The sequence below is a fragment of the Hermetia illucens genome, chromosome 2, assembly GCF_905115235.1.
Source record: "Hermetia illucens chromosome 2, iHerIll2.2.curated.20191125, whole genome shotgun sequence".
Taxonomy (NCBI): Eukaryota; Metazoa; Arthropoda; class Insecta; order Diptera; family Stratiomyidae; genus Hermetia; species Hermetia illucens.
Genome location: NC_051850.1, coordinates 165,657,330 through 165,680,673, shown reverse-complemented (window position 1 = coordinate 165,680,673; position 23,344 = coordinate 165,657,330). Strand labels below are relative to the sequence as shown.

General features: G+C 41.5%; 1 protein-coding gene across 1 annotated transcript; it reads right to left on the bottom strand.

The window, feature by feature from the left end:
• Positions 1-1,954: 1,954 nt before the first annotated feature.
• LOC119648790 (1-acyl-sn-glycerol-3-phosphate acyltransferase gamma-like) lies at positions 1,955-21,856 on the bottom strand. The gene is made up of 6 exons (XM_038050636.1): positions 21,604-21,856; positions 9,500-9,716; positions 9,081-9,415; positions 8,825-9,025; positions 8,399-8,756; positions 1,955-2,676 (listed from the first exon to the last, which is right to left on the bottom strand). The coding sequence occupies exons 2-6, from the start codon at positions 9,678-9,680 to the stop codon at positions 2,594-2,596; spliced, it is 1,158 nt and encodes a 385-aa protein (XP_037906564.1). The 5' UTR covers positions 9,681-9,716; positions 21,604-21,856; the 3' UTR covers positions 1,955-2,593.
• Positions 21,857-23,344: the final 1,488 nt, after the last annotated feature.

Below are 23,344 nucleotides of genomic sequence, written 5' to 3'. Positions count from 1 at the left end.
GATCCTTTGCATAGACCAGGTATTGCCGGGCTTTATGCATGTCCAGCAACTCCGAGAATTCTATCTCAAATTAATGAAGACAGTGAACCTCGATTGTGTGCTGAATCACTTGTATATTCTGGTATAGTTGTGGCTGTCAGATTGCAGCAGAAACTTTCTGTCGTATGTAGTCAGCTCCGACGGTATGGCGAAAGACAATCCAGATGTGTTCAGAATGCAACTTATGCGAGGAACCGGTAGAGTTTTTCAGATCTCTCAACGAATTCCAACAGAGCGTCCAGACAGTACAGTTTTCGGTGATGGATGCGGTGGGCTTTGGAAGTTTCCCGCCTAGCATGCTGAGTGGATCACCGCTAAAGGCACCCGCGATGCCACTACCCTTGGCGTGAATTTTGCGGATGTTACTAAAGAGGAAGTTCGACGTTGTTGCCATAAACAGTTCGAAGAACTTGAGGGGCCTTGGTCTGGATCGCTTGCAGAGTTTCTGGTATAAAACCAGTATACACAGTCGGTTGTCACTTCCTCACTGCCGGAAATACCTACCTTGTTCGTAAAAAGGACGCGGGGTAGGACCCCACAGACACAAAACCAATTACTTGCTTACCAACCCTCTACAAATTCAGAACGTCCATTATTAGCGAAAGGGTCAATGCGCACCGCGAGACCAACAACATTCTGTCCGAGGAGCAGAAGGGCTGCCGTGTTGGTTCAAAGGTTGCCAACGGGTAACTCATTATCGACTCGGTAGTTGCAGGACAAGTAAACTAGAGGATAAAGAAACCTGTTTAGTTGCTGTATTGATTATGACAAGGCTTTTGACAGCGTACCGCACACCTGGTTAATCGATGTCCTGCATGTGTATCGCATTGATCCCAAACTAACAGTTTTTGGCGGCAGTCATGGAAGGGTACCACCTTGTCAATGTGTTCAGCTGAGGGTCCCTATATCTCAGAGCTTATCCATATACGGAGAGGCATCTTCCAGAGGGATTCGTTGAGTCCCCCCTGGTTTTGCATGGCACTGAACTCCCTTTCATGGCTACTGAATGGTGCGAGAGGGTATGGTTTTGCAATCAAATATGACCTACGTGCTAAGTGCGAGTTGAGACACTTGAATTTGGATTAGATAAATGTCAGACCAAGAGTGGATCGATGAATGGAAGCCGAAAGCAATGCACCGTAAACTGTTTTTGCTGAGATGGAGAAATTTATGTGTGCCATTCAAACTGGCCAAAGCTGAATTCTTTGTCGGATGATCACATGATCGCCCGAGATCAAAAACCCTCGTTCCTTTCATCGAACAAACAAACTTTTTCCTCGCACCTAAAACAACAATAATCCCAGACTGTGGCATGTTTCAATTCTTTTCTATCAGTATGTAAATAAATGTTATCGAATTGGTGGACCTCGGCGCAAAACCGGGATGTCTGGAGTTCCTTATTAAGGCAGGCCTAGACCGGATACCGGTTGTTGCGCCGTTGATGATGATGATGATGTAAATAAACTTTACCTCATTGTCTGTGCCGACCCGTTAGGCAAAAAATCATATGCGAAAATATACACATATGTAATTGGATAATGATTAAATTATAGGGTTCAGGCTTTCGCGGAAATGTAAGATAGGAAAGTGGATTTAAAGATTGATAATTGTAGAGATATTTCCATAGGATAGGTTAATTTCATCAATGTGGAGCTGTGATAGCACTAAGAAAGTTGAAAAGAAGACAATGGAAGTGTTACAGACTTATTATTTAACAAGGAGAATCGAATTTGGCATGCAAGCAAATGAATCTCTCACCAGCTCAGCACAAAATATAGCAAACAGTGTACACTATGTTAAGATGGAGATGATTATTTGAATTGACTATGCCAATCACGAAGGTTTATGGCTTGCCACATGAGATGGAGAAACGCAGAAAAGAAAACCATCGACACACCAAATAAAACAAAATTACTCAATTTTCCACCAAATTATATTTTCATTTTGCCCTAGATGTAATTATTTCAACATTTTCTTTACAGAATAGTTAACATCGTGGAAGCAATCAACACTTACAAAAAGAAACTAATATAAAATTACTCAAAATATTAAATATTAAAACACAACTTATTTACACGGTATAAAATCAGATTTTCCGTAATTGCAGCGAACTACAATCGTATATCGTAAACTATGTAAAAGAATTTCAAAAAATGGAAGTAAAATTTGTGTTTTCTCCGCTTGCTGAGCCATTAGATGTTTACATGGAATTTAACATGAAATGAATGAACTGAAACACAACAAATAAATCTAACTTTGTCCTTTTGAGCCGAAACATTCATCGTTTCCCGCCCTTGCGTAGGGCATTCCGACTGGTATTCTCAAATACAAATTATTTACACAGAATATATTTGTTGCGTTGCACTACACCTCCTAAGTTACATAGAATATATATTCAGATTTCTAATTACAACGATTTCTCTCCTACGGCACATTACACTTAATTATTATTTTAGCCTTGTCTTCATATAAAAGAAATCAACAATTTTTAATGGTAATTGTGAAATTTTATGCTTTCATTTTGTATTGCTATATTTGTGCTTGCGTTCATATTTCATTTGGAAGTGGTTTTTGCGCCATAGCTTGATGCCTTGCTGATTTTAGACATACCAATGGATTTTTGTAGCAACAAGAAAACTGAAATGGAATTGATAATTTTTTAGTTTTGACAATATTGTTAGGAGTAAAAATATATATGGTGAAAAATTGGTCTTCGTCGGAAAGCTAGATTAGTTGCCTTCTGGATAGATGCATGGCATAGATGGCAAGATGCTGGAAAGTAAGTTAGTGGGGATACCAATAGGGGCTAATACTACAAATATGAATACAACGTAGGTTTTTGCTTAAAGAATGAAGGGCCGTGAGTCCGCATCCACTTCATGATGGACCGGACCAATTAGGCAAAAACTTTCTTGCAATTTTTTGGTCCGGTCCCCCCTTTGTGGGTTAAGCACCCAACCATTTGATACCCCTCCCAGGGCAGGAGTGAAACACCGTCTGATAAGTTGTCTCTGCGCTGCCCTTTAACCCAAATTTGTCGCTATGATGAGGTTTCATTATCACTGGAATTCTGGAATAGTTAATAAATACGGGAAAAAACGTCTAGGGTGATGTTGACGACATAATAATAATCTGTGGGGCTTATTACGAGGATACCTTATGTGGGAGAATTCAACTAGGATTAAGGATTACTACCAACTAGTACAGGCTAATGTGCTGAACATTAATCCAGTAGAGTTTCGAATTTAATAATAAGCTAAAGTTGCTCTGGAGGTCAGTAATGTATGTATGGAATAATGCGACTATATATAGAACCAAAAAGATTCGGTCTTGATTGGAGCAGAAACAGTTTGGGGAGTTTTAGAGCAGAGATCGAGGAGTAGATTACCAACTGTAACGTCATGAATCATTTAGAAGAAGGAGCATTCTCCATTCCAAGGTGTGATGCGACCCGTATCAAGGGGTCAATGGTGTTGTGAACGGAGCATCTGGGATACCGGTAGACTAACATAGTAATAAGTCTTATGCTGACCAATTGAAAACTCTGAATCGCACATTTTTAGAGTGCTTTGAAGAGGCTTGTTCTATTTCCGGAGGTCAATGTGGTAAAGCGGTTCCATGGTGGAACCGAGAACTGCAGAGATGAAATCTGGCTAAACTTCCGGAACTCACAGCATGAATATAAGAGGCTCGTAAACCGTTCGAAACGAGACTCTTTTAGAGCATACTGTGAGGAATTCGAAGGTGAAAGAGAGACTTCCAGGTTGTGCAGAGTCCTTAATAAGGATGAGGCGGCCAAGTTGGACTCGCTTAGAAAGCTGGATGGTACTTTCACGAACTCCAGAGTTGAGTCTATACAGACTCTCTTGGAAGTACACCATCCGGGAGAACAGGTCTCAGAAGTGGGAAGAATAGAATTGGGGATTTCTGCAAAGCTTTCAACACGAAGGTGTTGCAAAGGGAATTGGAACACTGGGAGAGCGGTTGTTACCAATGAAAGAGCGAGATCTGCTATACTATCATTTGAAAACTTCAAAGCACCTGGCATCTACTCAACGATGCTAAAGGAGGATGTCTGGCTCTGGGCTACGTGCTTTCCTCTCGACAGAAGGTGAAGGTGGTGTTCCTACCAAAGCTTGGGAAAGATGACTATTCTAATCCAAAGAACTTCAGGCAAATCAGCCTAACATCATTTCTGCTGAAATGTCGATAAAGTCGCGCCTAAATGAAAACCAACATGCTTATCAACGTGGAAAGTCCTGTGAGTCTGCTCTTCATTCTTTGGTTTCAACGATAGAGGATGCAACTCTGAAGGGTGAGTACGCGATGGGGGTGTTCGTGGACATTGAAGGGGCTTTTGACTGCGCGCGGAGTGTGAAATATCTGGGAGTCACTCTAGATAAAAAATTTCTTTGGAACAAGCATGTAGAGGTAAAGATGAAACGAGCTCTCATAGCTTATGGGCTGTGTAGGCGGACCTTTGCCTCGACATGGGGACTTAGGTCTCAGGTAGTAATGTGGATATATGTTACTATCATTAGGCCGATGTTCGCTTATGCATCCGTCTGTGGTGGGTTACGGTGAAACAAAAGAATTTTTGCTGTTAATTTGCCATACTGGAAAGAACTGTGCGTCTGGGTACCACCGGTGGCATGAGCACCACATCCGGCGCAGCTCTGAATGCATTATTCAATTTGCAGCCGTTGGATTTGTTTATTCAGAGCATTGCAATGAGAGCAGCTGATAGACTTATTCGATTAGGTCTATGGGAAAACAATGGACTTGGGGGGCACAGAAGAGTCATTTGGAGAACTGAGTCGAGTTTTCGCAATGCCTTTCGATTCTCAGATTCCCGTACAACTGTTTGGTAGATATGAGGTTATCTTGAAATGGAGAGAAAACTGGGACGAACCAGAAGAATGCGTGCCAGGATATACTGACGTCTTCTACACAGATGGATCAAAGACAGAAAATGGTTCTGGGGCAGGAGTCTACATAGGCACATAGACGACCAATTGATGCCATATTCGTGGCACTGCAACGATAATACATCAATAAAAGGCACAAAAACAAAAGAAATAGGCATGACAAAACAAAAAAGGGCTATAAAATGAATGATGGAAACAATGGACATTCAATTGCATGGCCATCCATTGCCGAACACCAAGAAAAAAATCTTTACAAAACTCCCTGCAAGCGACTAAGTGCGAAAATGCGTCGGAGGTATGATCCGATGGATCGGAAACAGCAACGGACAACCTACATGAAAGCGATGAAGATCGCTATCGTGCTAGAAAATTATTCATAAGAAGCGCCGAACAAAGCAAGGCGCAAATCAGCGAGTTAAAGACTGGCTACAGGTTACAATAGAATTCGTTACTCCATGGGATAGCGCTACTCTGCAGGTTAGCGAGGGATGATCAAAACCAATAAGTTGGTTGTCTGGATATGAAATGAAGACATCTTAAGTCTGGCGTGCATGATCTAGCACGCCTGGACAGTTCACAGTTCATCCAGCCGCCTCTTGAACTGAAGACACCATACACATACCTGCTAGCCGGACAGCACTATCAGCTCAATTCTGGCCATGAAAGGCGTTGAGACGTATTAATATACACATAACCCAGACAAGCACCAGTTTAATTTCTGGCCAACCGGATGGTCGAATCGTTTTTCAATCGATCATCGGTTAACTGCGGGCTATTCAGACGTAACGGACAGGTTAGCTAGAGCCGGCATGAAAGGCATTAGATGCTGATAAGCCAAAGAAATTGAACACTAAGCTTAAATCCGTGCTTAGCTATGGAACACTGGTGTGATGGCTAAAAGTGGAGCAGAGACAAGCTGTCAAGAAACTGTCTTCAAGAGAGCCCATCTACTCTTGTTCTGGAGACGATGCATCAATGGAGTTCGTGATAAGAGAAGAGACGCGACTTGCCGGGCACAGGCTTTAGTTGAATGGCATATGATGCCTGTGGCATACGGGCATAGCAGGATCACCAATTTAATCATAAACCCAATCCTGTAGATCGGCAGGGATTTCCAAAGAGGAGATTCAGATTATTAGAGTGAACTAAAATCATTGGAATGAATGGAACTATCTGAGGAACTATAGTACACAGACGTCACAATAGCTGGGTCAAGATATCACTGTTTTGCAGGCAAAGATGTGCAATAACCAATGTGTTAGGGAGAATCTACAAAGCATAAACATGTTAGAATCCACAATCTCGGAGAGTCAGCTGGCATTAAAAGTCATCGTATTACTCCAGACTCGATATGAACTGCTTTAGCAAGCCCCAACGAAAGAAGATAATTTACAAGAAAGAGATTCCAAAAACCATTTCTGAGACTAGAGCTCGTATTTGAACCTGCAAAGCACCAGCTGCATGCGAAGCTAGGGATTCAAGAAATTAGCTTAACGATGAGAGACGTCGCACATAGTAAATTCATATTACAGGATGGACGCCGGATGAAAACAGCCGACACCCTGACACTGAGGTAGCTTAGAATAAGCAGTAGTAGTAGGTCTAATAACCGATCCCTATCCTCTATGAAAACATCTGCACACGATGGGGATCTATAATCAAGACACGACTTCGCAATGAAACGGACAAAACAACTTCCCACCAAGAAGACTAAACATCGGCAGAGCAAATCGGAGTTCTAGGCGACACGGAATGTCATCGCATATACGCGGGAGCTAACTGGCGAGTGCGTCGATGGCGCCTAGATGGTTTTCTTGTGTATGTTTTCCCATCACATCTCATATATAACACCAACACCAGAAAAAAAGCGCTAAATTTTTCACATGCAACTAACTGAAAACGTCGACCTTGCGTAATATTTTTTTTTCCACCATACAAATTCACGCAATGCGCCGGGAGACGAATTTCCTGTATGTAGTCTTCTTGCATACTACATTTTATTGGGCTGCCTCGCACTGGAGACTATCACGCTTATGGGCATATCAGAGGTGCTCAGTTTGCATATGAGATTCTCGGAGCCCGCTCTTTGCCAGGCCATGCCATTAAAATACACTTTGCCTTTCCGTGGAAATTGTCTATGTTCTATTCTTTTATGATCTATAGGGCCCAAGAGGAGATTATGAATGGAGAGAGGAGGTTGAAAAGACTTCAGACTTCAGCACACGACTCCTCCTCTTATCAAATTACGTAATAATCAATCTACCTGAAAGTTTGAAAAAAAACAGGAAGAACCGCTGGCACAAAAGCTAACTAGTAGCATCAGGACGGATGCTAACTTCAAGCAATTAGATGGCCTGGCTCGAATATTCTTCAACTTAGCATTATAATGTGTATCTCCGTTGACACCGGAGGATATGCATACTAAAAGCGAAGGAAGATTAGTGTTGAGACCAGTTGATAAACAATCTACACTTTGGGGGATATCGATCGAGACCAACAACAATTCGAGGAAAAAAGAATACCTGAGTCATCGCGGTCTAATAATATGGAAAATGGCGGTCGCATCGGGATAGCTCCGTCTAGAATTCCGTAAAAAGCCGTCATTTGGCGAACTGCTGTGTATGATGTAGTGACACTCATGGCGTACATCACCTCCCCATAACGGATGGAGGGCACTCTAGGCGTAACATATTTCTAAACATTGAATATCATTAACATCATCCGGAGTATAAAAAATCGTTTTTATTAACAAACACGTCGATGTGATGTTAGTCTTTAAGATGAGTTTTTTGAGCATATGCGGGTTGGCTGATGGATCCGAAGCATATACTGATGGACGTAATATAATTCACGTTGTATTATGAATCAGAATTGTGAGTTGACGCTATCGCTATATATATTTGCCAGGGATAATGGGAATTGAGTATGGCTTGTGGAAGCAATAATGGCACTGGGTCTTTCATAAGAAGGGCTTAGTTGGAGGTAAATATTAAATAAAATATATGCTAGTTTGGAAGTGGAGTGTACACTTTGTAATCTTCTTCTTTTTCTTAAGTCTTTGTTCCGTTCAGAAGGTCGGCTCGGCGTGATCAGTTGCGCCATTTACATGCAGTCACGATGTTTGCATATTGATCCGTGATCATACAATTTAAAGGTATACTTTACGCCTTTACAATAATAGTATCCACGCTTTGCAGCGTGATTCTTTCTAAGTCAAAATATCGCCCCCAAATGTGATAAATCGTGGAAGTGAACTGCAGATCGCAGCCTCATAGTATAGCGAGACAAGATGAATCGAACAGGATTATACGAAGAAGCTCAACTGTCAATCTGAGATTTTTCTCGTTATACCCCATTTGGTATTAGATCATTATAAATTCTTTAAAATTAAATTTCATTCAGTAAACATAGAAAATTTAAAGTATACTTACATATTGCTAAGATTCCAATTCCTAGTGAAAAGTAAAATATTGATCCGCTAAACAGTAAATGTGATAAATAGTATAATATCGGAGTAAGTGTAATTATCATCCAAGCCACAGTGTTAATAAGCGGATAGACACGACGCTTCTGTAGGAAGCATGGAACCTCCTTCACCCCGGATCCAGTGAAGAAATTTCCGTGCGTATGGAAACTATCTACGATTTTGTCTTTTTCTCGGAATAGATTGTGAAGCCATTCGGCAGCTCCTTCTTCCTCCTCAGGAATTGAATCGATTGGCGTTCGTCGAACAAGCATATAACCCGTCACTGGTTCGCCGAATAGCAGATTTGAAACGGTTGGCTTAACCTAAACGAGTGAAAATGCGAATGAATGTAAATGAATTTGTTGCATACAAAGCAGATCATAAGACTCACTGGGTCATCCTTCTTGAAAACTAACGTAATATCATAAGCTGCATCGCATCTGCCTTTCAATGTTGGCATGCTGGTGGTGAATCCTTTTGTTCTCGGGATAAGATGATATTTCAATGGAACCATGCCGCGATCTTTAGCGAATTTAACTGAGGCTTCATGCTTTTCTGGGGTGAAACGAGTGCCTTCAGCATTCAAGAGGATCTTTGAGATACAACAAAGTTAGCATCGGAACAAAAACTAAATTGAAAAAATTTACCCAAACTGGATCTGGATAATCGAAGACTTCTTTCAATTGTCTGGCAATGATTTCCTTGTCCTTTTCATATGATCGTTCTAAGAACACAAATTCTGCAAACTTCCATGCCCAACCAACGGCCGGGAAATACTGTATCACTTTCTTTGCGTAGGCCTTACAGTTCCCAAGTACTCCAACTTTCTCACACAGTACCCAACCCATCAACCAATCGATTTCATACGTGTGGTTCATGAGAAGTAAGACGTGCTCATGACCGGCATACTTCTTCATAACATCCTCATCTGCATAAACGTAGAGTTTGCTGTTTGACCACCAATCCGTAACGAATACTAACTCTGTTCAAATGGTAATGCATAAAAACATGATATAACTAAGGAACGTGTTCCAATAAAAAATATATTGAAATTTTAGTTACTTACGACAATAGAAGGAATAACACAGATAGTACATAAGGCGCCGGTACAGCCATTTGCTCCATGGCTTCACAAATAGATGCAGCAATAATTGAAAGAAATTGATGATAAGGCCAGACGTAAAGTATGAAATCGCCACACAAAGGACAATAATCTTCGATTTCTTAATAAGCGTTAAAATATCCATTTCGCACTTTTTTTGCCTTCGAACCTCCGATTGTATCTGTAACAGATGTGAAAATTGATTTTTATAGCATTCCAAAGTTTTCTCGTTATCTTGGAAACAATCACTGATTAAAAATGGAGCTGTTGATTTCGGTGGCTAATCAATGGAATTCGTTTTCAGTAATGTGATATATGCGATTTCAATAACATTCTAATGACTAATATCAAAACTGATGCTGTAGCCTTGATAAAATCAATCAAAGTAATGATAAAAGAGAAAAAATGCACCTGCAAAACACGGTGTTACTACCCGGGCTATTCATGCAAAACAATTAATTTTATTGATATTTGGTCATTTGCATTTACATCTTTTTTAAGCATTCTTAACTTTAACTTGAGGTATATAGGCAAATGTTAGATATTGCAATTGAATAGGTGATGCTTCCAGTTTGTTTATATCTGTTCTGTTAGTGGCAGTGACCTGCCCACAACTGAGCGAGTTAAATATCTCAGGTCAATACTATCAGCCAACGGAGACCTGCGTAATCAAATTGCTTCACGCATTAACGCAACCTGAATGAAGTGGTGTTCCATAATTGGTGTTCTTTGTGATCGACGTATCAACGAATGTCTCAAATCTTAAATTTACCGCAATGCTGTCCGTCCTGCCGCTCTCTATAGTTCCGAGTGTTGGCTGACTATATAAAACAATGAACGACGTCTGTCGCCCTCTATGGTTTTGAGTATTGATCGACTATAAAAGACATTAAACGTCATCTTGCCGTAATGGAGACGAAGATGTTGCGTTGGACAAGTGGCGTGAAACGTTTTGATCACATCCAAAATGAGGAAATAAGCGAACGATATGGGGTTGCACCGATCGTGGAAAAACTACGAGAGGCGTCCTCGATGGTGGGGTCACGTAATTCGCACTAATGAGAATTCACTTGCCAAGATTGGTCTGAAGATCGAAGCGATGGTAAGCGACCAAAAGGCTCGCCGAAACAACAATGGCTTGATACGCTGTCATTACATCGAGATCAGGTATTTGATAAAATAAAATGGCGAAACTGATCACGACGAACCGGCCCTGTTCGTGAACAGGACAAAGGCTGAAGAAAAAAAGAAGATGTCCAATAGCTAAAAATTCCATTGTGCTTTATTTTTTAGAAAGCGATTTAAATAAATCATTTAATGGAAAACCCTGTATTGATAATAGTCAACCTCATACGCTTCACACTCTGAGTTTAATACTATTATCAAATGCGAAGAATTTAACCTACAACAGATACAAACAAGTCCGGAAACCGGAAGCTGGGCGCTTCAGGTACAAAAGGTTTTGTGTGTTTCTTAGTACGTAGCATGTAATGTATGCATATGTTGGGTTGGTTATGTGTCCGGATAGCTGAGTGTTTAGAGCACAAGGCTGTCGTACGGAAGGTCGCGGTTCAAATCTCGCTGGCGGCACTGCGATTTGTATCGTGATTTGACGTTGGATACCAGTCGACTCAGCTGTGAATGAGTACCTGAGTCAAATCAGGGTAATAATCTCGGGCGAGCGTAATGCCGACCACATTGCGTCCTAGTGTACCGTTACGGTCTTGAATGAAGTGCTCTAACACACTTCAAGGCCCTGATCCAATATGGATTGTTGTGCCAACGATTATTATTATTATTGGGTTGGGGAAAAAAGAAATGTCGTATTTGTGATCGAAATTTGAGGCTTTATTTAGCATACTTGGAATTATCCAATTTTGTTCGCGATCTTGTTGCCATTTCGAAGATAACTTCATTATCCCCTCTTCCTTATTTGCAAAAAACTCAGATAACCAATCTTTGCAAGCCTCTTTTGAGGCCAAGTTAGTAGCACCAAAAGCGTTTTGCATGGAGCGGAAGAGATGGTAATCCAGGTTCGGACTATACGGTGGATGCGATAGGACATCGCATCCGAGCTCCCGCAGCTTCTGGCGGGTCATTAAAGATGTGTGAGGCCGAGCGTTGTCCTGGTGGAACACAACATCATTCTTATTGACCAATTCAGGCCGCTTCTGGTCAACCGCCTGCTTCAAACGATCGAGTTGCTCATAGTAGAGGATCGAATTGAGGGTCTGGCCATAGTTGAGCAGCTCATAGTGAATGATTCTCTTCCAAACCCACCAAACACACAGCAAAACCTTCCTGGCCGTCAATCCGGGGCTTCGGCCACGATCTTTTTCGCTTGAGATTTTCGTATGTGAGCCGTTTTTCATCACCAGTCACCATCCGTTTCAAAAATGGGTCGAATTCGTTCCGTTTCAGCAGTGAAACGCAGGCGTTGATTCGGGCCAAGAGATTTTTTTGCGTCAACTCTTGTCGCACCCAAACATCCAGTTTTTTTTGGAATCCAATCTTCTGCAAATCTTTCCAAACGGTTTCCTGGCCAATCGAGCGAATGCTCATATGCCAATCTACTTGGATGATTTCGACGATTTTATCGACTTCTACGACGATTGGCCTACCAGTACGGGGTGTATCTTCCACATACATTACACCAGAACGAAATCGATCGAACCAACGCTGTGCTGTGCGAATCGTTACAGTATCGGTCCCATAAACTTCACAAATTTTTTCGGGCGCCTTCGTTGCATTTTTACCTCTCAGGTAGCAAAAACGTAAAATATGACGAATTTCTTGGTTGGTGGACTCCATCTTTGACGCGCCATAACTTGAAACTGAAACGTACGATCGCAACACCGTCAAAGAGTCACTTATAGCACAGATTATCGTCTTCAAATCGCTGTATAGTATGACCCGATGCGATAAGTGCAACACAAGATATATTTAAGTGTCGCCATCTATTGACAAAATGCGACGTTTCTTTTTCCCCAACCTAATATTATGTGAGAGTATCCACTTGACATTAATAGTCTTGAATTTTCAAAGAAGCAACAATTTAGACGTATTATAACTTTGTTAGTAACTACCAAAATTGGTAAGATTATGTTCCATATCATAGCCTACATCACTGCAAAATTTCGTGGTACTAGGATGAACATAAGGGGAGTTTTGCAGTCAATTCCTAAAAGTTATAGTAATATACTATTATTACCTTTATTTGAACAGATACCGGTATGGAAGGTATTTCGGTACCATATAGTGGCAGCCTTCTGATTTTTCGGTTAAGTAATTTCTGAGAATGGCACTCCCCACCTTTCCAACAAATGTCAAAACTAAGAGCGGCTTGGGAAAGTACTAACCGAGACCTTTCATTTGATACACATGTATACCCCTCATTTGCATGCATGGGTACTCCCCCCTTAAATTCTTCGTAAAAGGATATAACTCACTGTGTGCGTGAGGGTTCACAGTTCCCACCTTTCTGCAAAATTTGGTGTCAATCGCTATAACCGTCTCCGAGAAAAATGCGTGTGACGGACAAACAGTCAGACAGTAAACCGATTTTAATAAGGTTTTGTTTTACACAAAACCTTAAAAAGGGCTGAGGAGAAGTAGATTCTTCATGAATGGAATTTTAATATTTCACTGGAATGTCAATTATTCTCGTTAATTATGACGTCAGCATCTTATTTGTATGGCTTAGGATGGTGTTAATTCGAACTGCTATAACTTTGGTGTTAATTGCCAGATGGCTCAAGGGAGTTATAAGCGTTTAAAGTTATGAGAGTTTAAAGTTTTTCCAACGATTCCTCCACTTTGAGGCCATTTTCTCGCCACCTGGACCCCCCAACCTATATACCGTTTGAAAGTTCTAATTCTCCTCCATGAAATTTGGCATGTTTATACGAAATATTGTCCTCTATGCTGGTGCGAAAACTGGAAGCCCTAGGAGGAATTTGAGGGTTTTTTTTAGTCAATTTCTACAAGTTGGTCATATACTACTAGTAAGTTTATTTGAGTGATTATCGGAATGGGACATATTTTGAGGCCTAGATTTCATCTAAGCCTGATTTTTTTCTGATTTTTGAGTTGGTTAGTTTCCGAAAATGAGTCCTGTCTCACTTTAAGTGTGCACATTTTGATTCCTTACTCGCGCACTTTGCAATTCACGTCAAAACTATTCGGAAAATACTGATAGAGACCTTTCACTCGATATCCCACATGACTTATATTCAATGAAAAAATTTTTTACTTCCCCCCTTTACATGTATGGGGAGCCCCCTTTAAAATGCATACAAAGTTATGTCATGTGTGCGTGGGATTTCATAGCTCCCATATGTCCACTAAATTTCGTTCGGATCGGTTCAGCCGTTTTGGAGAAAAGTGCGTGCGTCAGACAGGATAGATAGACAGTGAATCGATTTTAATAAGGTTTTGTTTTACACAAAACCTTAAAAAAGGAGCTTGCGAAAACCAATTACTCGATTCGATAAATAATACTACAAAATAGAAGAGCGGAAAATTTATATAATTTATGTAGTTTATTCATTTTGTTAGATCAGTTTGTTTATCATGAATAATTAATTCTTCTAGGTGTAGCTCACTTTATGATACGAGCTTGTCTATCATGAAGCGTAAGGCTGTAAAATCTATTTTTACATTTTATTGATGTTCATGTATATTATACATAATTCATTCTAGATTCTGAAGACTGCATAAATGACTGATATTTGTTTTGGCTCAAGCATAATGTATAAAGTAAGTTGAAACTGACATTATTATTATTGCCATCAGCCGAAAAGAGGTTGTGTTCTAAAATATCAATTTCCTGCATTGGAAACTAGCAATGCGAAAGGCAAACAATTTTCTGTGATTAAAACGATGTAGTCAAGAGAGGTTTCTCAAAGGCGATGAGAGTGAATACCGAAGTAAACATTAATTTGGTCCACCTCGAGTAACCGTCTGTCGGTTACAATAACAGCGGCTAAATGCCTATGAGCCTCTGTAATCTTCTGCGCGCAATTGCAAATATAAATCAAATGAATTAACGACGGTATGTCAGAATATTCACTTTTTCGTCGAAAGTGACACATTCGAAATCTTAGAAATTGCACTGAAGCGACCATTTTTATAACTTGGTTAATTATAGTGTATTTTCCACCAAATTTGGCACGACCATGCTTTATATCAGAGCCTATATTGTTGTAAAATTTTATGATTTTAGTATAAACTTAAGGGGGCTTATGCAACCAATTATTAAAAAATATAGTAATATACAGGATAAGCCATTTAATGTGGGCCCATCTGGCTACCCTGTAACTTTTGGCAGGAATGTTAGATTGACTAATGAAATACCGCGTTTGAAGCATCAGTCCAATACAATTTATAGCATGGAGCGGTACACTCCAAAAGAACGCGCTGAAATAATTCAGCTTTACATTCAACATAAGCTCTCAATTGTGTTAATTCAACGTGCATTTCGTAAAAAAAAATATAGTGAAAAGTGCTCCGTCTAAAAAAACTTTGCAGCGTTTATACGCAAAATTTATTAACCACGGTAGTCTCAGCAATACCAGTCACACATCTAGACAACGTACAAGACGTTCCGATGAAAATATTGAAGCCGTACGAGCCAGTATTGAGGAGACTCCGAGGACATCGAGTTATCGCCGTTCCCAGGAGTTAGGCATTGCAAGAACCACACTCAGGCGCATAATTCATATCGATTTAAAAATGTTTCCGTACAAAATGCAATTGGAACAAAAATTAAATGCAGCTACTTATCCGAAACGCCTTGATTATGCCAAATGGGCCGTCGAAATTGTTCGCAATGAACCAAACTTTTGGCGAAAAATCATCATGTCAGACGAGGCCCATTTTCAGTTAAATGGAGGCGTAAATAAGCAAAATTGTCGCTTCTACGCTACCGAAAATCCCAAATGTGACTGTGTGGTACGGTGTTTGAGCGGAAAAAGTAATCGGACCGTTATTTTTCGAAAATAACGAAGGAGCCTCTGTTACCATCAATGGCGAGCGTTATCTGGCCATGATTCGTGATTTTGTCATGCCAATCATCGAAGAAAATGGCATTGAAGGCTTCTGGTTTCAGCAGGACGGAGCAATTTGCCACACTTCACGCGCTACAATCGATTTTTTGAACCCATTCCTCTCCGGAAAGTTGATATCCAAAAATGGTGATTTTCCATGGCCATCGAAATCACCAGATTTGACACCACCAGACTTTTTTCTGCCGGGCTATCTCAAATCCAAGAACTTTAGCTCAACTCAAAAACAACATTGGCCCGAAATAGCCGGCATATTGACCGAACCATTGGCCAACACCATGGAAAACGCTAGTTCTTCTGGCAGTGTTGTCGTAAAGCATACCAGATGAGTTCGTGTGGCATACGGTCAAACGCTTTCTCTAGATCCAGAAATGCAATGTAAAGAGGGCGATGTTTCTCACGGTGGTTCTCCATGAGTAACCGCGCAGCGTGTATTGCGTCAGTAGTTCCGCAGTTTTTGATAAATCCGGCTTGATTTACGCGAATACGGTTGTCAAGCATGCGTTCAAAAATCTTCATGGTATGGGAAAGTAAGCGGATCGGACGGTAATTTGTAAATTCTGCTGGACTATCTTTCTTTTTCCATATTGGAGATGGTGTTCTTCCTTCCTGAATAACCCGATTAAAGTATTCACTGAGCCACAGTGTTGGGTCCCAGCTCTTCGTTTTCCAGAGCTCAAATGCGATGTCGTCAGGTCCTGTGGCTTTTCTCGATTTCATTCGTTTTATTGCCTCCTCGACTTCCGTTGCACTGATAGTTAAGCCCTTGAGTGTTTTACGTAGGTACCTGTCGTGGAGACTTAATCCTACGGTCCTCTTCAGACATTTTGTGACCAAAATCAGAGCCCCGCTGAGACAAGCAACAATGGTGCCAGTCTATACCAAGTGCATGGCTTAGCATTCATACTGGTGGATGCAAGAATTACCTAAATCTCTACCGAACTAAGGAGTACGGCACCCGTGTTGAAACGCAACAACACGCCGAGGCCCGAAGGTCTCTTCTCGCTTGAGCACGACCACAACCACCATGAAACTCCCACTAGGGGGGCAACCGCAAACAACCGAGCTGTACTCACATACAACGGGAGTTCACCCGAAGTATGAGAGTCCAGGGGCTATCCCGGTTCCCATGGTACCAGTATACCCTTGGTAAGGTTTCGTGACCAATTTGCCACTTCAGATGAGTCCCCGTGCAGACTCGGGTCTGATCGCCCTAATTAGGCCTTTGGAGCATTCGCCTACTGCATCACGGCCGGCAAACCAAAGTGAGTACAGCTTCTCCCGGTGCCACCACTATGGAGGTTCTCCTCGGCCACTTAGTTTTGGTTTGGCCGACAGGGTTGCCGTCCCGTCTTCCTCACCGCCACCTCTGAGCACCAGTTGCGCTGACAGATGGAACTAGTGCAAATGTCGGCAATGATTGTGGAAGTGGAGGATGAGCAAATTGTTCAGTTGAAATCTGCTCGAAGTATTCTCGCCATCTATCCGTTGCGGGTCGACGGTTGGTAAGCAAAGTACCGTTCTTGTCATTAACGCAACAGAAGTGTGTACGTTCATTACGGCTTTTCGATACAGTCGATACATATCTCTCTCGCCATTCCTAGTATCCAGTTTATCGTAAAGATTTTTGTAATATGATATTGATACCATCCCAAAATACAGAGACCAAAACTTTTCGAGCTGACTGTTGAATTTTTGGTTTCTTTGGACGATTTTCACCGGCCTCTCTCCGTTTAGCTGATTGCCTATTCGATTCCAGTGTCTAGTGTCTGGTGGAACCAAGTTTCATCTATTGTTACATATCGACGCAAGAAACCATTTTAATTGCGTAAACACTATTGGATGGAGTGATGTTCTACTTTGGCAGGACACATTCGAAAATTAACACTTTTCGAAAATTATATGGAATATGTTATAGTGGAATATGTCTCTATGTGTTATCTTGCGAACTTATTGAACGATATCTTACGTTGAAGCTCCCGGGACTTCGCACGGTATCGGAGCCCGAACACGTCACGCCCGCCATCGCTTGCAGCGACCAACAATCTTCTTTTTCGGTTATCGATCCGCTTCTACCATTCTGCAGTCAGATTTCCTGACGCCCCTTCGGGATGTGACCGACGACCTGCATAGTACTCTAGAAAGGAGCATTTTGATGGCAGCACAATGCTCAACGACATTCTCGGGTGAGTTACTCATGGTATCTCTGATCAGCTAGACAGTCCTCCCACTGTTGAGCGGCAGTTAGGTCAACACATGTCCAGGCACGATAACCAAATGGTTCCAAAGCAATTAGAAATTCAAAATGTGCAGATTGCTAGGCCATAGATTTTTTAAAGAATGGTTTTATTTGAACTTTTCGACCTATCGAAAAGTGGTCGGAGAGCGCTTGTTCAAAAGAGGAATCACATACGCTTTTCCGATGTCGTGGCAACAGGTTGGTAGTCCTCATTTGAAGGAATAGCGGGTGTAACTTTACTTTATGGCGAAGAGTGCTTATAGTTCATTCACAATGACGGTGAGAACAGCTATCAAATTGTTCGGTGTTCATCAAGGAAGCGTTCTTACACCACTCCTCTTTGTTCTTGTTATGGACTCTGTCATCTCATACACTGGTTTAGGTTTTCTCAGTGTCTCATAGTCAAGCTGACCTCGAACAACTTGTTCAAAAATGGAATGATCGCTTCATACAACATAGACTCATCTCTCTGAATCTGAATAAAACTGAAGTTTTCACGACCGATCCTAGTGTAACAGGCACTATCACTGTCAGTGGTAGTGACCTGCCCACAAATGAGTTTTAAATATTTCGGATCAATGCTATCAGCCATTGGTGAACTGCGTTATGGAATTGCTTCACGGATTAGCACAACCTGGATGAAGTGGCGTTCCACGACTGGCAATCTTTGTGATCGAGATATCAACGAATGTCTCAAATTCAACATTTACCGCAATGTCGTCCGCCTTGTCGCCCTCTTAGTGTTGAGTGACTACAAAAGATAATGAACGGCGCCTTGCGATAATGGACAGTTGGACCAGTTGTGTAACACGCCATGACATTGGCATCGACATGAGATTCCACCGATCGTGGAAATGGTAATTTTGGGTTTTCAGCCATGTGCGATTGGGAAAATGTGCGTAGAAAGTTTCGCCAGCTTCCAGAAAACTAAAGAATGGAAATCAATGCGAGCAACTCTTTCGTGACAATAGGAAAAGCAAATACATAAGAAACATAGTCCCATTTTTCTACGGAAATTAAGCCTAAATTCTTATATATACAAGAATAATTATCATAATAAACTACAGCACTGGAAATAATTATTCATTAATTTATGCAGAAAATCCTCATGGACAAACGGATGGACAGAATTTGTCCTCCCAGCTAACATATGAAAATCGCTCTATTACACGCTAAATTGTTTCTCGATGAATGATGGTGATATCGTTCTAAATAACTTCAGTTCTAAATACACGCACCACGACGCATTGATTCTGTAACGATTACCTTACATTTAGTGCAGATTTCCTTACTCGAAATACTCAAATCTTTTCATCTATCGTTCGGGGAACTTTGACATTGTCGTCAACTTGGTGCTTTCCTTCTTGACAGCGGTTAAAGTGGCGGTGGATTCGGGGGACGAGGTTGATTCCGCTGTCATTGCAGCTTTCTCATCTTGCATGGTTACTGCCTTCTTCGACTTTGGTGACGAGGAACGCCTCCAAGTCGGTTGTATCGATCAATTCTGCGGGTTCTGGTGTCTTCTCGTTACTATAAAATGTCCGTCCTCCTGTTTTTCACTTCGCGAAAAGTTTTCGCCAATTGCAAACGAGTCTTTACTAGCATTCGTAAAACTTGAAAAGATTTTACACATTTAGATGAATTCTGATCTTTTTACCGGGAAGAAAACGATTTCCATCTTTACAAGTTTCGACGTGAAAACTCCAACGTCCCGGTACACACCGAACTTGACAAACTTTTTCCTCTCTTCTTTCTTTTTGGAAAAACCAATTTTCCAGCGCGGCAAAGCAGAGCAGAGCGCCACACGGTCAAATCTCCCTTCTGTGGTCCAAGGATTCGAATTTGAACTTTCGAAGTTTAATTTCAAATTGGAATATTGGAACCTCAAAAACGGTCAGGAAAATGATATCGGCGTAACAGAGGTGGACCCGTTTTGGTCGTGCTTTTGTACTCAGTCATAGATTTGGTCTGGGTGATGTCGCGAGGAGTACCAAGCCATCGTTGTTTACATCGGCCTTTTTGCCGCTTTCCATCGACTTCGATGTTCAGACTAATCTTGGAAAGTGTGTATCATGTATACAAAAGTGAAGTCAGAGTTGAAAACACAGAGAAGAGAACTAGAGGATAACATGCCATGACCATGCCCGTAATAAGGATAGTCGCGATCGATATGGGATTGAACCTATTGTGGAAAAATTGTGAGGGAGGCATCCTTCATGGTATGGTCAGGTAGTTCGCGCTAACGAGAATTCACTTCCAAAATCATCGAAGACGAGGGTGGCTTAATACGCTGGATGATTATCTCGCAACTGCTTCCAGATCAGGCAAATGACAGAACAAAATGGCGTAACTGATCAAGATTGGACCTCGCATCTGACCCGAGCAAAGGCTGAAGAAGAAGAAAATTCATTATATTCGTGATATTCCGATTATTCTTATATTTTTGCTGTGTTTGCCTCAACGGAACTCCGATGTGAGGACCATGAAATAACAAGCAATCCATCCAAGGTTATTTCGTTTTGTTAATTTGTTTACATTCTCGAGTGAGCTATTCGTGGAAAAAGATAAGATGTTAATCCAGTAAGCGTTAATTTGTTCAAACATGATCGCTTGCTCTGAACTCATCGTTACTCACAGAACTGAAAGGCACAAATCAAAGTTCATCACTCTATCAAAGCATTACTCATAAAGAGGCATCCACTTGATTGGTCTCAACTTGTGGCATGATCACCTGCTAATTTTAGAATGTGCAATTAAATCGAACCATCGCGCCACTGAATGAGCCTCCCATTCATAAGCATCGAGTAGAATGCGGAAATGGAAAGCGAGAGTGGTTGTTCCACCCCATTTACCACACCAGCCAAATAATTTGACCCATAAATAGAGAATCGGCCACCTGAAAGATTCGCTCGACAGTGATAAGAGTGCAGCCATTCATCTGTCGTTTTCAGGCGGTTTTGAATGAATACAAATCCGGGCTAATATGTTAATTATCTCATTCAAGCTCGTCTGGGACAAATTAAATCGCAATAAATATAATTGCAAATTGAAATGAGATGGAGATGATTGCGTGGAAATCTAAGTGGTTGCGTGCGGGAATAAATTGTAGATGTAACTATAATCTTTAAGATAAGTACCTAAATGACGAAGTTAACTGGGTAATTTGATTGATAATTAATTTGCATACAACGTTGTTATTTAAAACGCGGAAGAAGATGGTCTGGACGCATTATATATCAAACTTGATAGCCCGTGGGGCGCAGAGGTTGAAACTTGCAAGCGATTACCACCGACGGAGTCATTAAACTCTTGCTGGCGATTACAGTTCACCAGAGGAGGAGCATGCGAAGAAAGTTGAAAACACAAAAAAAGACTCATGTAACAGGGAAAATGTGAATTGAAGTGGATTCGTTGCGCTTCACTCGATACACCGAGCAGGCGCTTTGCAATCACTTCTCTCGTGTCCAATATGCAGAAACAAGCCGACTGTCTTCAATCAGTCAGGCCATGCTCGGCGCGATTCCAATAGGCGCAAATGGGTCAAAGTACATTTCTGATTCTGATCGACAGCTCTGGTCGGCGACCAATCATCGGGATATCGGCTGATTTACGACACGACGTGTGACCCTCGTAGAGGTGAACGTATCGATGCGATCCCGTAACATGCATGCCGCCGATCTGATTCGATTCACTAACGATTCGAATCCCGCAATCGAATAATCCCACATTCCCTTATTGTGTAACTCCTCGAACCTGTTACTTACTTGTGTTTTCTGCGACTATTTTCGCGCCCTCGCTATCTCTTCCCAGAATAAACCAGCAAACATCGAAAGTAGCGGGTTGTACTATACCGCGTACAGCTTCGTAACTTCTTGCTATTAGCCGTGTTCGCGCCCGAAATGCCTAAATTCGCGAAATGTGCTCTCGAATTCGATTAGGAACGACAAATTCACACTCGCCCCACACCACACGCACTCCAACTCGGGCAACTGTCAAACGTCAAGTAAACAAATCTATGAAACCGTGGAGAGATGAGATTCGAGCATGAGGAGATTTTCTTATTGGTGATTGGTGAATTGCCATAGACAGTGTCTGTCTTAAAGCCTCAACACTCACGAATGTAATCCGACCGTTTGCATCTTAAAGGCATCTTTCTGCATCATTAGTGCGACTCAAGGTTTTAAAATAAAATAAAACGTAAATTAAAATATTCACAGCGCTACAAAGCCTTACAATATACATTTATCTAAGTTGAAAAATGAGAACTAGGTTTTTTTCCTTATCCTGTAAATATTTTTATTTTTTCCCCGCATACGATCGTTTCGGAGGCCTCAATGCTAGTACCTATTTTAGGTAAATCTAACCTATTTTAGGTAGTAGCACTGAGGAAGAAGGCACGTGGTCTCCGAAACGATCGTATGCGGGCAAAAACTAAAAATATTTACAGGATAAGGAAAAAAACCTAGTTATCATTTTTCAACTTATATACCAACTGTAAAAAAAAAAAAAAACATGGACACTAATTTCAACTTACATTTATCTCCTAACTCTTTTTTAGGATAGAAATTTCATCATCATCAACGGCGCAACAACCGGTATCCCGTCTAAATCTGCCTTAATAAGGAACTCCAGACATCCCGGTTTTGCGCCGAGGTCCACTAATTTGATATCCCTAAAAGCTGTCTGGCGTCCTGACTTACGTCATCGCTCCATTTTAGGCAGGGTTTGCCTCGTCTTCTTTTTCAACCATAGATATTGCCCTTATAGATTTTCCGGGCTGGATCATCCTCATCCATACGGATTAAGTGACCCGCCCACCGTAACCTATTGAGCCGGATTTTATCCACAACCTGACGGTCATGGTATCGCTCATAGATTTCGTCGTTAAGTAGGCTACGGAATCGTCCATCCTCATGTAGGGGGCTAAAAATTCTTCTGAGGTTTCTTCTCTCGAACGCGGCCAAAAGTTCGCAATTTTTCTTGCTAAGAACCCAATTTTCTGAGGAATACATGAGGACTGGCGAGATCATTGTCTTGTACAGTAAGAGTTTGGACCCGGTGGTGAGTTGGTGGTGGTGGTGGTGAGTGGTTGGTGAGACGTTTCGAGCGGAACAGTTTTTGTAAGCTGAAATAGGCTCTGTTAGCAGCCAACAACGTCATAGCTGTTATCGATTGTGATTTTCGACCCTAGATAGGAGATCTTATCAACGATCTCAAAGTTGTAGTCGCCTATCTTTATTTTTCCCGTTTGACCAGTGCGGTTTGATGTCATTGGTTGGTTGGTTTTTGTTGCTAACGTTGCCACCATATATTTTGTCGCTCCAATTGCCGCCTGCTCGATTTGGATGAAGACAGTTTGTACGTTTCGGGTCGTTTTTACCCCTCGCATTTACCTCAGCATCACGGATCACTTTTCCCAAGGCCAGGTTAAAGTGCCTTAGACCGTTGTTGATGTCGAATGGCCTCGAGAGTGATCCTGCTTCTTTTATCTGGCCTCGCGCATTG